The sequence below is a fragment of the Miniopterus schreibersii genome (genome assembly GCF_964146895.1).
Source record: "Miniopterus schreibersii genome assembly, chromosome: 2".
In the NCBI taxonomy this organism is placed as follows: domain Eukaryota; kingdom Metazoa; phylum Chordata; class Mammalia; order Chiroptera; family Miniopteridae; genus Miniopterus; species Miniopterus schreibersii.
In genome coordinates, this window is record NC_138102.1 from 22,775,142 (window position 1) to 22,789,361 (window position 14,220).

The 14,220-nt window shown below is 46.9% G+C and overlaps 1 protein-coding gene across 1 annotated transcript in view; it reads right to left on the reverse strand.

The window, feature by feature from the left end:
* Window positions 1-14,220, reverse strand: part of SFRP1 (secreted frizzled related protein 1) — a 41,054-nt gene that overhangs the window by 21,254 nt on the left and 5,580 nt on the right. Inside the window, exon 2 of the mRNA XM_081128806.1 lies at window positions 14,044-14,121. Within this exon, the coding sequence (XP_080984932.1) occupies window positions 14,044-14,121 (78 nt within the window). The remainder of the gene's footprint in view (window positions 1-14,043; window positions 14,122-14,220) is intronic.

Below are 14,220 nucleotides of genomic sequence, written 5' to 3' on the forward strand. Positions count from 1 at the left end.
CCTTCAAGTGGGTGGCCAGAGCTGGTCCAGGGCTAGCCAAGCACTGCCCGGAGCCCTTACTTAAGGGAGGTGACTTGAGGGCCTCTCTCCCCAGTCCTCACCCTAACCCAGACATCTCTCCTGCCCCAAACATCCCAGCCCCTGATGCCTGAAGTTCCATTAGTGCTTCATCGTGGGGATGAATGCGTGCCTGCTCTTCCAGGTGTCCGTCTCCTTCTCCCCCTGCTCCCCACCCAAGGTCTTCTTTAGAGATGTAAGTTACATTTTCAAACAGGCTTCTGATACTTCTCCATTACCAAGACGAGAGCTCCATTGCCAGCATGGCATTTAAGACCACCATGAGCTGACTTCTGCCAACTTGGTCAGTCCCATTTCTAGATACTGGGCATACAGACCTTATGAGCTGACCACAAAAAGATTCTCCGTGCCCCAATGTACAATGTCATGCCTCCATGTCTCCATCTCTCCTAGGCCCTCAACCTAGATATTTTTCCTATGCCCGTCTTCTTGGCCTGGCAAACTCCTACCAATTCCTTGGAAAGCAGTACAAGTTATCTCCTCCCTGGAGCTTTCCCTGGCCCCTCCCTAGGAAGAACTGTTCCCTCCTCTGTGCTCCCATGGCTCCCCATTCTTACCTATTACTGGAATTCCAGCATTTGATGGCATTGAATTATATTTATGTTTTTTGCTCTATGTCCCCTCTAGATGGTGAGGGCAGGCACCACATCCCATTCGTCCCACATACCATTTTTATGTGCACGTACCAGGGCTGAGCCTGATATGATACATCCTCAATTCAACTCCACTGGCATTTATTCTGTCTCTAACACTAACATGAGATCAGTTCAGCAAGGCACTTCTTTCTCTAGGGCAGGAAACGCCATGCTGAATAACACAGAAGGGCAGGGTACCAGAGCCCGTGAGGCAGGAGAGAAGCACCTTGGGGAAGCCCTTGACAAATGAAGCTTTGGCCTCATGCTGGCCCCAGCAATGGGGAGGGGGAGGTGTCCTGCTCCTCCCATGAGCTCACCCACAGATACACCTTCAGCCCCACCTCCCAAACTCATTCAGTCAGATGGAAGCATGATAAAGCGGGTGCTCTCACCTCAACAAGGTGGCTCTGTGCAGGGCTCACTCAGAATCCAATGAAAAAGGCAACATGCAACAGGGTAGAATTGGACCTACTAAAAATCTCCCCGTCGGAACTTATGTGCACAGGTGAGACCTATCTTCCGGCCAACTAAGGTCTTACCTTCCTTGCCAAGGGCTCAACTCAGGATTCAGAGCACCACCTAGAGGGAGGAAGTAGGTGCTCTCTTTGGCTTTGACTATGGGGACGCTTAGACCCCTCTTCCTAGATCCTGGGGAGGAATGACGCAAACTCTCCATTTGCTCAACTGACAGTTCTCTGGGTGTTGATCGCAAAGTCAGCATATGCAGTATAAAGTAACGCAGGCCCATGTACTCAGTAGAAGCCCAACAATCGTCTGCGGAATTAAATCTGTGCAAGAATGCGCACCTCCTGTGGTTAGCTTTTCAAAAGAAAATGCCTGTGTGCACACACAGACGCCCACATATCGTACACCTGTTTTTAAATGAATACATGTTTAGAGTGAAGAAGCTGTAACCCGAGAGGCTGGGTGCTGGCTGACATTTGGCGCCTTGCGCCTCTGAACCTCAGAACAAAGGCTGTGGCTCTCCAGTTAGTCCTGCTCCCTGTGGGTGGAAGGGGCTGTAGGTTCCGTGCAGTTTAGAAGCTGCCCCCATCGGCCCAGGCTCACCCTTCCACTTCCCAGCACCTTGCCCAGAGCATACCACAACTCTTCTTTTTATTTTATTTTTTATAATACTTTATTAAATTTATTGGGGTGACAATGGTTAATATGAACATATAGGTTTCAAGTGTGGATTTCTATGTTACAAGATCTGTATATTGCTGTGTGCCCACCGCCCAAAATCATATCTACTCCTGTCACCATATATTAAGTCCCTCTTTACCCTCCATCTCCCCACCCCCTTCCCTCTGGCAACCGCCACACTGCTGTTTGTGTCCACAAGTTTCAATTTTATATCCCACATATGAGTGAAATCATATGGTTCTTAACTTTTTCTGACTGACTTCTCTCACCTAGCATAACATTCTCAAGGTCCATCCGTGTTGTTATGAATGGCAGTCTCTCATCCTTCCTTATGGCTGAGTAGTATTCCACTGTGTGCATGCACCACACCTTCTTTATCCAGTCCTCTATAGCAGGGCATTTTGGTTGTGTCCATGTCTTGGCCACTGTGAATAATGCTGCAATGAATATAGGGTGCATATATCCTTGCAAATACATTTTTTTTAGTTTTGTGGATATATATATATACCCAGGAGAGGGACTGCTGGGTCATGCAGAAGCTCTATTCTTAACTTTTTGAGGAACCACCAGACTGTTTTCCATAGTGGTAGTACCAGTCTACATTCCCACCAACAGTGAATGAGGGTTCCCTTTTCTCCACAACCTCCCCAACACTTGTTATTGCCTGTCTTGTTGATCATAGTCACTCTAGCAGGTGTGAGGTGGTATCTCATTGTAGTTTTGATTTGCATTTCCCTAACTGCTAGTGAGGTAGAACATTTTTCATATATCTATTGGCTGTTCGTACGTCTTCTTGGGAGAGTTGTCTGTTTCAGGTCCTCTGCCCACTTTTTGATTGGGTTGTTTGCTTGTCTGGTGTTGAGTTTTATGAGTTCTTTATATATTTTGGAAACTAAACCCTTGTCAGAGCCACTGTCTACAAATATCATCTCCCATCTGGTTGGCTGTCTCTTGGTTTTGCTGTCAGTTTCTTTTGCTGTGCAGAAGCTTTTTAGTTTGATATAGTCCCATTCACTTATTTTTGTCTTTACTTCCCTTGCCTTTGGGGTCAAGTTCATAAAATGTTCTCTACAACCAAGGCCCATAAGTTTGGTACCTATGTTTTCTTCTGAGTAACTATTGTTTCAGATCTCACATTTAGGACTTTGATCTATTTTGAGTTAATTTTTGTACATGAGGACAAACTGTAATCCAGTTTCATTCTTTTACATGTGGCTTTCCTGTTTTCCCAGCACCATTTATTGAAGAGACTATCTTTATTCCATTGTGTGTTTCTGGCTCCTTTGTAGAAAATGATCTGCCCATATACATGTGGTTTTATATCTGGGCTCTCTACTCTGTTCCACTGACCTATGTCAGACCACAGTTCTTACTGACTGACCTCCCTCCTTCCCTCCTACAGCCCTGCCCCGCTGGGTGGTGTCTCTGTCTTGGGCCCATGCCATACTGAATGGGTAACCACTGTAACACACCTGCTCATTCCAACTGCTGCTCATTCATGGGAAGTGGGCCCAGTGTCACTGGGCCCCGCCACCCTCCAGCGGGGTCCACAGGCAGTGGCGAGTCAGGACCAACTCTTCTTCACACCTCATTCAGCCTGAGACCCCACGCTTTGGGCCAGGGCCAGCCCTTACACGGGATGCAAAGTTAGCATCCAGAAAGGACAAATGACATTCTTTACCTGCGTTTGTTTACCTGCTTTAAGTTTTGTCACTTTAAGAATTCCTATTTGTTTTGAGTCTTCACTACTCCCTTCCCTTTTCTAGATCTCGTCTCCTGACACCAGGAATGCCTTTCTTTACTCTCTCCATTATCCTAAAGCCCGAGTTAGGATACTCCTCTCCTCTAGGTAATTTGCCTCTTTGTCTCCAGCCCCCACCCCTTAAGAAACCCTTCCTCCTTCAGGCCTGAGAGTAGGGACTATGCACTGAAATCACCGGGAACAGAGTCAAACAAGCACTGTAAAGGCCAGCCTCATCTACCAGATTCTTAAATTTCTGAAGGACAGGAGCCGCGTCCTCAGTGCGGAGCTGAGACCACAGAAAGCCTGGAAGACAGGCCACCTCTGCCACAGACACAAATACCAGCATCCATGGCCCGTGTGCAGCAGCTGGCATCGCTGCCCCATGTGGAGTGCAGCTTGAGGGCACTCTCCCAGGTTACAGCTGTTTCTGAGATTTTTTAGCTCTCCTACCAGATACAGAGTTAGGGATTACCTGCAGCCAAAGAGCCATTTCCAGAAGCTGAATGGATCCGTTGTGGGAAACACACCTGGGTGAACTAAGTTTCAAAGGGCTCACACAGAGAAGGGAACACATCTGAGGAACTATGGAAGTGTCCTGGGAAAATGCTGATGGAAGGGCAAGAGAAAATAAGGCAGGCAAAATCCTGCTCATAATCCTGCCAGAAAGAGCCAGAACACAGTTCAGGGAAGCTGCTTCCTAATTCCTCCCGGCTGCCAAAGGACCATGTGGGCATCTCTGTACAACTCACAGACATCCTTTCAGAATTTGTAAATGATTTCCCCTCATGCCTGCCCGGCAGAAAAGTACTCCTTTATTCCCCTAAATACCTGCAAGCCAGTAAGCATCTGTTACCTGCACATCAGTCCCTAAAGCTGCCAGAACGGCCTGGCCTCACACACCCAACATGGAAAGGCGGTTCACTCTCAGGACTCAAACCTGAGCACAGGTGCCCTGCTCATGAGCCCAACTCGAAAAGCCCTCATCAAACAGACACAAATGTCACCTCTTCTCCAGGGTCTCCCCCACCACCACCCAACAAGGTGGTTGGGATGACAGGGACCAGGGTGGTGCCTAAGTTATGGAAGGTACCCACAGACGCTGTTAAACTCAGTCCTGACCCAGGCGGTGGTGGTCTGGAAGCTCTAGCCTCTGGGACTGAGAACAAGTGGTTTGTAACTCAGAGGCCCCTCCCTGAGAAGCCACTATGAACGATGACAGCCACATCTTCCTTTCAAAGATGGAGAAGGCTTATTTCCTCTCTTCTCCAGCATCACCTTTCATTTGTTCCTTCACTCATTACTCAGACAGGCCCTCTTTACTCCCAAATGGATCGCTCACGACCACCAATGAGCAAAGCCAGGAACCCCGGGGAAGCACCCCAGGGCTTCTGCCACTGTAATTCCAGCTTAGCAGAATTCAGTGATCCCCCCCCTTCCCACGGTGCCCTGGCCGCAGCTCCCAAATCATTCAACACGCCCCAGTCCCCTGCCAATTTGGTTCAACAAATGTCTATTTTCAAAGAAACCTAAGCTGCCCGCTTCTGGTTCACTTCCCTCATAACTCATCACAGGTTGTGTGTGTGATGCTGAGGGAAGCCATCCTGAGGCTTGTCCCCTTGGATCCAGGAAGTCCCCAGTGCCAGCACTAAGTGGCACTCAAGCACAGGGAGGCCCACACAGCAGGGGCAGCTCCTGCACACACAGGCCCTGCCAGTTCTCGCTCCTAGTGGCCCAGGGGGCCGGGCTGCAGTGCCAGGTCCTCCCAGGCACAGTGAGAGTGACAGCATTAGTGACAGGCCAGTCCTCTTACACAGCAAAGCTGTAGCTCAAATATTTATTGTATGTGTCTGGCTTTCACACGGAATTTGCAACCTGCCAGTTACCAGTGTTTACCTTGGTAGAAATTCACGGGAAATCTTAGCCTGAACAGGCCCAGAGTTTATTTTACTGCCAGATAAACAACTTTCTTTGATAAATCATCCATGTGACAGTGTTCCTGAAAGACTAAACAAAGATTTCAAGTGCAATCTATAGGCCTTTGAGAAGCCTTCCAAAGCTAATGCATGTTTAATTGGCTGCTCTAAGCAGGCTGAGGCAGGGCAAGGGACTGACATTTCTTTGGCCATTTGTACTCTTTTTTTAAAAAAAAAAAAGTTACAGATTGGAGCTTCTGGCTCATTTCTGCAAAATTGGACAAAATTTACCAATATTTAAATGTTCAGATGCTTCTCAACATAGCCTGTTTTTGGTTAAAGGGAGTACTTATCAAACATCACAAGGCAGTTTTTGGAAAAGAAATTAAAAATTGCCCTGGAAATGCTGCTTGAGAAAAAGGGGCGGGCAGAGGGAAGTACAACACACAAGGTCTAAAATCTCTCTTAAATAGACCCCAATATATTAGAAGTTGAAAAGCTCATATTAGGAATAAGATTTTTAAGTAACACACAAAAACACAAAAGAAAAAACTTGGGTGGGCATGTCCTAGAATTGGTCTATACTCAGCCCAAGCTTCCTGTATTCTGCAGTTTTGATTGTCTAATGACATCCGGTTTTACAGTGACATAAGGGTGGCATCCTACTAAAACTGCTAGTAGGCTGGTTTTTTGTCTGCTTTGGTTTGGTTTGGTTTTTTAACTACAGCACCTTGAAGTTGCATAAAGCTTTCAAAGTTTTTCCAAATGGGCTTTTAAAAAGGCTTCTTCAGCTTAATCCTCTGTTAACCAGAGAATTAATTGGGACATTCCATTCTATTTCCTAAATTTTTTTTGCCAAACCAGGCGATTTCATTAGTGCTAGGATTTTCCTACCTAGGCTAATTTCCATCCTGAAATAATCATACACACACACATATATATACACACACATACATATATAGGTGTGTGTGTGTGTGTGTGTGTGTGTGTGTGTATATATATATTATTGATTTCAGGGAGAGGGAGAGAGAGATGGAAACATCAATGATGAGAGAGTCATTGATCAACTGTCTCCTGCACGCCCCCTACTGGGGGTCTAGCCCGAAACCCAGGCATGTGCCCTGACCGAGAATCGAACCATGACCTCCTGGATCATGGGTTGACACTCAACAACTGAGCCATGCCGCCAGACTGGAACAATCCTTTTGAATAAGAAGAGGTCATTATTACGGATGAAGCAGCCACCGGCCGTATTCCAGGAACGGGACACACTTGGTTTATTCAGCAATTCCCAGTTAACACAGGAATCGCCATCCACATTTTGCAAGTGAGGAGACAGGCTCAGGGAGGTTTAGAAACTTCCTCGTGGTTGCTCAGCTTATCGGGTTGGGGTTTAATCCAAGCCTGTTCTTTCTACTCTACTGTACTGCCTGCTTTTCTCCACAAAAAAAGAAATCAACCATCGCTGAGTTCTTTCTATGTTAGGCACAGACATTAGTCCACTTATATCCCACAAACTCTGAATGTAGTGAAGGAGCACCCTGTGCCCCCTTCACAGGGCGCCTCCTCTACCATTCCTGGCAGGATGGAAATGTGATGGGCATGAGAGAACATGAAGGAGGAAGGGTATGGAATCTGGACTGGCTACCCAGGTAGGTGCTGATGGGAACAAAACCTGGAAGGGATGCCAGGTGGAGTGGCCTTGGGCAACCAAGTGACTAACTCCTCTATCTGAGCCTTATTTTCCTCAGTCTTTAGCATGAGAACCCTGGACTGGCTGATCTTGAGGTCCCACCATGCCCTGCATCTTTAGAATGACAAAGGGGTACAGATGAGCAAGACAACACTCAAAGAAATGGGCCATTTGTGAGGGCTACAGAGCAGCCCCCTTATCCAATCTCATCCTTTACCCCCTCTTCCTCCAACCACTCCCAGAAAAGCTTCAGAGAGCAGGGGTGAACTTGAGGGCAGATCCTCCTTGCTCCCCTTCTCCATGATAGTTTATATACACATCAGATGATAAAGAGGACATTTGTTAAGTGAAATAAGCCAGACACAAAAGGACAAATACTGCAGGATTCCACTTATATGCAGTACCTAGAATAGTGAAAGTCATAGAGAAAGTAGAAGGGTGATTTCTGGGGTGCGGGGAGAATGGGGAGTTAGGGTTTAGGCACAGAGTTTCACTTTGGCAAGATGAAAAATGCCCAAAGGTGGACGGACAGCAAAGGGAACATATGCAATGCCACTAAACTGTATACTTAAATATGGTAAAGATGGTAAATTTTATACTATGTACATTTTACCACAATAAATTTTTTTTAAAGATGAGGGCAGGACTACTCATAACCAGAGAATGATAGAATCGCAGGTTTGAGGGTACATCAAAGGATCCCCAAGCCACACCGCTGGGCAACTGACCATCCCAAGGAATATCCTGGTCAGAACCAGTTCACCACAAAAAAGGGGAAGTCATGTGTCAGCCAATCCTGAACCTACCATGCCCACACCTAGACATGTCCTAGGACAAAGAAGAGCTACCATTCCAGGTTGGCACAAGGAGGGGGAAGTGCTGAAACCAGAATTCAGTTCAGGAAAGATTTCAATAAATAAGCCAGAGCAGGAGTTCCTGAGATGCACCTCTCACTTGTTTGGTGAGAGTCACAAAGGGAGGGCTCGTCTGCCCGGGACAGGTGGCTGGGCTACTGCCGTCCCTGCAAAGAGCACCAAAATGAATGTTTAGTGAGTCTAGCCTGGGCTGGGCCCAGGGTGAGGTTCCTTACACACCAGCTCATCTGCTCCTCATCAAAACTTATACCTGGCCATCAGCTGTCATTTCACAGAGGGAACTGAGGCTGGAGAGGTTACAAAACTTGCCCAGTGCTGCAGAGCATTCATACGGTGATAGAGGGAGGAGTGAACTCGGTTCCAGAGAATGCCGTGCCCACCCACCGATCCTGGGTTTCTGTGTATTCTCTCACACTTAAATGTGCTTTCACATCTGAGAGATGCTAAACAGAAGTGCTCGGTGAAATATGTTTTATCTAAGTGTCTTCTTGCCACAGGTAGAGCCAAGAAGAAATTAGAGATGGAGATAGGATGTACCACAATCACCAGAGGGGAACTACAGCTCTTTCTCCAGCTTTTCCTCAGTTCCTGGACGTGACTTCCGAGTGCAAAGTGCTCCCGATATGACCTCAATCCAAACTGCTCAAGACCTGATTCGTCTGGCCAGGGCCCCAGGTTTGGCATCTATTCAGGAACTCTATCTGAGACTGCGGGTGAGCCAGGAATGACATCACAACTCACCCGGCCAACTCGAAGGCTTGGAAGGCTCCTGGTTCAGATAGGTCTGTGCACCGTCCAGCCCAGCCCAGTGCATGGGAAGACTAGACTGGTCTCAGGCTATGAGCTGAGAATTACATATCCGGTGCACTTAAAGTGCCAATACCACCTTTCCCCTCACATGAGATGCCACAGCTCCTTCCTAGTATTTACAGAGCGGTGGGTGGAATATGTATTTTGGAGATTGTCAGCGACAACTGTTACCCTTCTCCCATGTCTATTTAATTCTACTTTGACTGAACTAGATTTCTGAATGTTAGGGCTTTTTTTTTTTTTCTTTTACATATATACTCAGTCACTCAAAACAGGGCATGTAATTTTCCTTGGACTTAATAAACAAGTGGAACATATTCACCTGGAAAGGAGCCTTTTCCCTTTATAAATAAGGAAGTCCAATTTCCAAATCCCTGCCATCCCATGTCATTCATATTCTCATCTGACAAATATTTATTTTATGCCTCCATGTCCAGGACCCTGTGCCAGAGGCTGTAAGTACAAGCAGACCTTGTTTCGTTCATTCTAAGACACAGATTAGCATTACATTTGAATACAAAGTATGTTTTCTTTATCAGTGGTACCAAATGAATAGTGCATCTCACAATTAATGGGCATCTTACATTAGGTGAAATATGGTACAAGATATAGCCCCTGCTCTCAAGCAGCTTACAGATGTTGCAATTACTGTGCTGGCTGCCAGTTTTCTTCCTCTGTGGGAGGAAACTCGGGGCTTAGTTTGGAAAGGCTGAACCTACTCTTTGCAAGAGATCAAACAACCCTTCAGAGTGAAACAGTGTGCCTCCAAACAGCAGCACAGCCAAGACACCTTGAAAAAGGAGTGAGAACAAATTAGCGAAGGTGCAGGAACCTCCAAAACTATTTCTTCTAGGAAATATTCCCAAACACTACCCATGAGAGCCGATTTATTTTTTTTATTTTTATTTTTTTGCTTTCCTATTTGACTCATTTTTATGTTGCAAAGTATGGTTTTACTCTTTATGAGGAAACACATAAATGGAAAGAAAATCCTTCCAGAAGGCAAGGAAAATTTCTGGGGGCAAAGAAATCTTTTTCCACAGTGAGAAAATACCGGGCTAAAGAAGTTGTCAATTGAACTCTCAAGCTCAAAAAACTGGAGAAACCAGCACAAGAGAAAGCTCTGATCTTAGAAATACATCATCATGCACAGTTCTACCAGAAAAACTCATGGGTGTTTGCAGATACTAGAGAAGCTTGAGAGAGTGGCCAGAGGTGCGGTCCTAGCCTCACAGCAATTATAAATCAGATCCTCACATCCTTAGGACAAGCTGACCTGAAGACGGCTATGGGCACTGGGTGGTTAACAGCAGGATCATTAGTGTGCCAGCTTGCAAATATTGCATTGGCCTGTGTAAGAGAAGAAAGCAGCACCCTGTTGTCACATAGCAGGAAAACCAGAAAGGACAAAAAGCAGATGGGTGCTTCCTGAGTTAAGCACAGCAGGCAGGCTGGCTGCCATGTTGAATTCGGAGGCTCTGCACCACCTAACTTTTGGCTCTGCCACATCTGGTACTTGATCCAGGCTGATCCAGCTGCATTCCTGAGCTTCAGAACACAGGTGTTTCTACTGATGCTTTTCCCTGTTGGGGGAAAACAATGTGTTCTGAACTGAGGGGGTCCAGTACAGGGGTGTTGAGACTGGTGGCCAAGCAGACCAGGCAGAGTTACAAATGCACTGCCCAAGGAGGAGGTAACAGGGTGGCCACGCAGGAGTCTGAGGATGAGTTGGCAGGAGGGCAAGTGTGCGTGCTGACCCCGAAGGAATGCACCCCTTGTTCCTGGAGCTCACAGAGAGTCTTCCCATTCCAGCCAGGGTGTCAGGGCCACTTACTCCAATGTTTGATCCCTAAAGCAGGGAGCAAAACGTTCTTTTTCTTTTCTGTTGTGTGTCAGCTTGCATTGCTGAATGTCTTTGTTTCCTAACTCAATCCCATCAGTGTAAGCTGACTGCCTCACTTACTTGAAATGAACTCAGAGAAGAAACAAGTTTCCCACAAGGCTGCATTCTCCAGGGTGCTGAGAAGGACAGAGCTAGGCTCAGCCCCTGCAGAGAGGGACAGAGGAGGAGGGGGGACCCTATTTATTGTCTTAGAAGAACATTACAAACAAAACACTGAAAGTCTCTCCTGCATCCAGATGAAAGCAGCACAGCATTTACCATACCCGTACTGGAGAGATAAATGCCTCTATGGCCAAGTCCAGTGGCTGTTTGTCTTCTCGTAAATGAGGAAGGCGGCATGAGGAAAGATAAAGGAACTCCAGTTGGGAAAGTGCGATTCCTTATTTATGAAATAAGTGAACTTGATAAGACGATCTGCAGGGTCCAGGAAAAAGTCAAAATTTCCACGAACCCAAGAATAAAATAATCTCAGAGCTAAAAGAACACAGTCCCAAAAAGCTAATCACTCCGATACACCAAGACCTGACTGGTTATTAAAATAAGATATAGCCCTCCCTTCTGGAAGGCATGAGCAGGTGCTGGCTGACTCAGTAGGTACCTACTATAGTGGGGGAAATATGTCCATCCCCAGGGGAGTTATTGAGCACCCTTTAGACCCTTACCTTACACCAGAAGGTCAACCTTCCACATTCAAATTCTTTCCCAAGGCTTGCCTCTTCAGCTCATGTCTAGGGAAGGCCTCCAGTTTAACTAGCTGCCACAAAGCCCCCAGCTACCAGAATTTTGGTGGGTAACTGAGAGAGATTAGAGGGGACCTGATGACAAGTTCAGGCTGTTATGTCCCAGACAACAATCTGAGCATAAGCATGGACCCGCTTCTCACAGCTCCTTGGCATTAACTTTGGCCCTGAGTTCCCACAGCCCCCTCTTCAGCTGGTGAATTATAAAATGTGACTCCAGTTTCTAGGAAATCAGTGATTAGTGTTTGATCAGGATTTTAAATTTTTTTAATTAAATTTTAATTTATTCCAGGTAAGTATTTCTGGATATGGCATCTAGCACAAGGCTTTGCACTCAAGAAACACTGAATGAATAGATACATGAATCAGTAAATAACCAGATGCATTGGATCTGAGCTCCGTAACAGGAAGACATCCCCTGCCAGTCACCTCCACACACTCAGTTCCAGGGTTTGCCATCACATTTCCCTCAGGAGCCGAGCCTGACAGAGGTCATATGAGCAGCTAGTACATCTGCTAATATATTACCTTTCAGAGTTTAATATGATTCCCTGGATTCGATGAAATGTCAGAGGGCCAATTTCTGAAGATAAGTGTGGTGACTTACAATATCTGAAGAGGAACAATGACATCTACAAGAGTGGCCCCTTAGTCACCCCTCCTAAGAATCCCTCAGGAACACGGCCATACCTGAGCAGATTCTTCCTGCCCAGCCATGCAGCCAAAGTCTTCTCATCAGGATTTCTGAGATTTTATTTATGTCTTTTTTCTCCATACTCAAAGGTGTCTTCAGGAAGGAATCCCAACCCCATGTGTGGAAGTAAAGCTTGTTGCTAAGGCAGTGTGGGGCTGTGCACCCACGGGCTTTACGGCAGGAGACCCACCAGGCTAGGCTGGTATTCAACACCCCCTGGTGAAACAAGAGTGTGACCATTGAGAAGCAAATGTCACTCCAGTCAGATGGAAGGGTAATCAGAGCTCTCCACAATTTTATTTGAGTTCATTTAAAATAATCAACAAAGAGCCCGGCTGGGCATTGCTCAGCGGTTGAGCGTCGACCTAGGATCCAGGCGATCGGGGTTCGATTCCCGGTCAGGGCACATGCCCGAGTTGCGGGCTTGATCAATGACTCTCATCATTGGTGCTTCTATCTCTCTCTCTCCCTCTCCTTTCCTCTCTCTGAAATCAATAAAGATCTATTTAAAATAAAATAAAATATAAAAAAAAAATATGTAAAATAAAATAAAATAACAAAGAAAAGCGTGTGACAAACACAAGCAGCAAAATGCAGAGTAAACCAAATCCTCTTTGAGGTCCTGCTATCCCCCCCAAGGACGAAGGAGGTCTGTAGAGACACCTAGTATAGAGATAATGCACACAAAATGCCTCCCTCCTCAAGAAGCTCTCCATGCCAAAGGATCTGATTTCTCCAACTTGTCTTCGGTCACAATGGCAAACACCCTGAGAGCATGTCTGTCATATGTAAACTTCCTGTAACTCACGTGTTCATGCACATACGTGTGCAGCTCATTCAGACATGGCACTCTGCCGGTACAAGGCCCCTTCGGGTACTTTATGATATTTGGTTAATGAAAACACGGAGTAGTAGCTCTGAAAGGGCATAAAGACTCGTGTTACCTTGATAAGAATTCTGTACAAAATCCAGCCTCAGGGACGCAACGCAGGCACCATGAGAAACGCCCTATTCAGAACCAGGCTGAACCTGCCCTTCAGCAAAGCAGGCCTGGCTCGAACCATTCTAAGCATCCATATGAAAGAGACGCAGGCATGAGGGAGTCGGCCCCTCGAATGGGTGCGGTGAACATTTACTTCTCCCAAAGGAGAGAATCCCAGGGTGTCTGGTGCACAGGTCTAAGAGGCAGACCACCAGGGACCATCCCTGAAAGGCCACCTGAGATCGGCCCCCCAGGCCATATCTAGCCCTTCTCCTGGGGCTATAAATGCTGATTTGAAATTCCCTTTTAACCCAGAGTGATTTGGGGGAAAAGGGAGAGAAATCCCAATATTGTGAGGATGTCAGTTTTCTCTGCCCCTCCTCTGAATGCCCTCATGTTGGACTCTCCCCTCCGGGGAAGGCACCCAACCATGGGCCATTTCAGATCCTGGGTAGAGTGGTGCTGACACCTAGGGGTGGATGGCGAAAGAGCCAGTGCGGAGAGAAGGCCAGCCCAAGCTGCACGGTGTACCTCCGGGGAGTGTCCAAGGAGTGGTGTTTTCCCCCAGTTCCTGTCCACCTGTCCCCAAGTCTACCTCCCTCCTAGAGAAGGTCACCAAAAACCTGTCCAGTGACCTCCCACACAGAAGGACAAAGGCAAAGTTTGACTTTAATTAAAACCGGCCAGTTCCCCACCCCGTTCCCACATCTGCCTGAGAAAAGCAGCCACAGGGGAGGCTGGAGGTAGAGAATATAAAGCCAGAAGAAGATGCATCGACAGGCTCTGTTCAGCAGGGACACGGGCCAGGAGGAACCGGGGCGCTTTCTTACCAAACTCGCTCGCACAGAGATGTTCGATTATGGCTTCAGATTTCAACTCGTTGTCACATGGAGGACACACGGTTGTGCCTGGGAAGGGAGAGGAGAAGGAAAAGAAGCTGTGAGTTGTGGGTTAGGGGGTGCAGAGAGGAGCCGTCCCTGGGAAAGAGATCAGCCCACAACCATAAT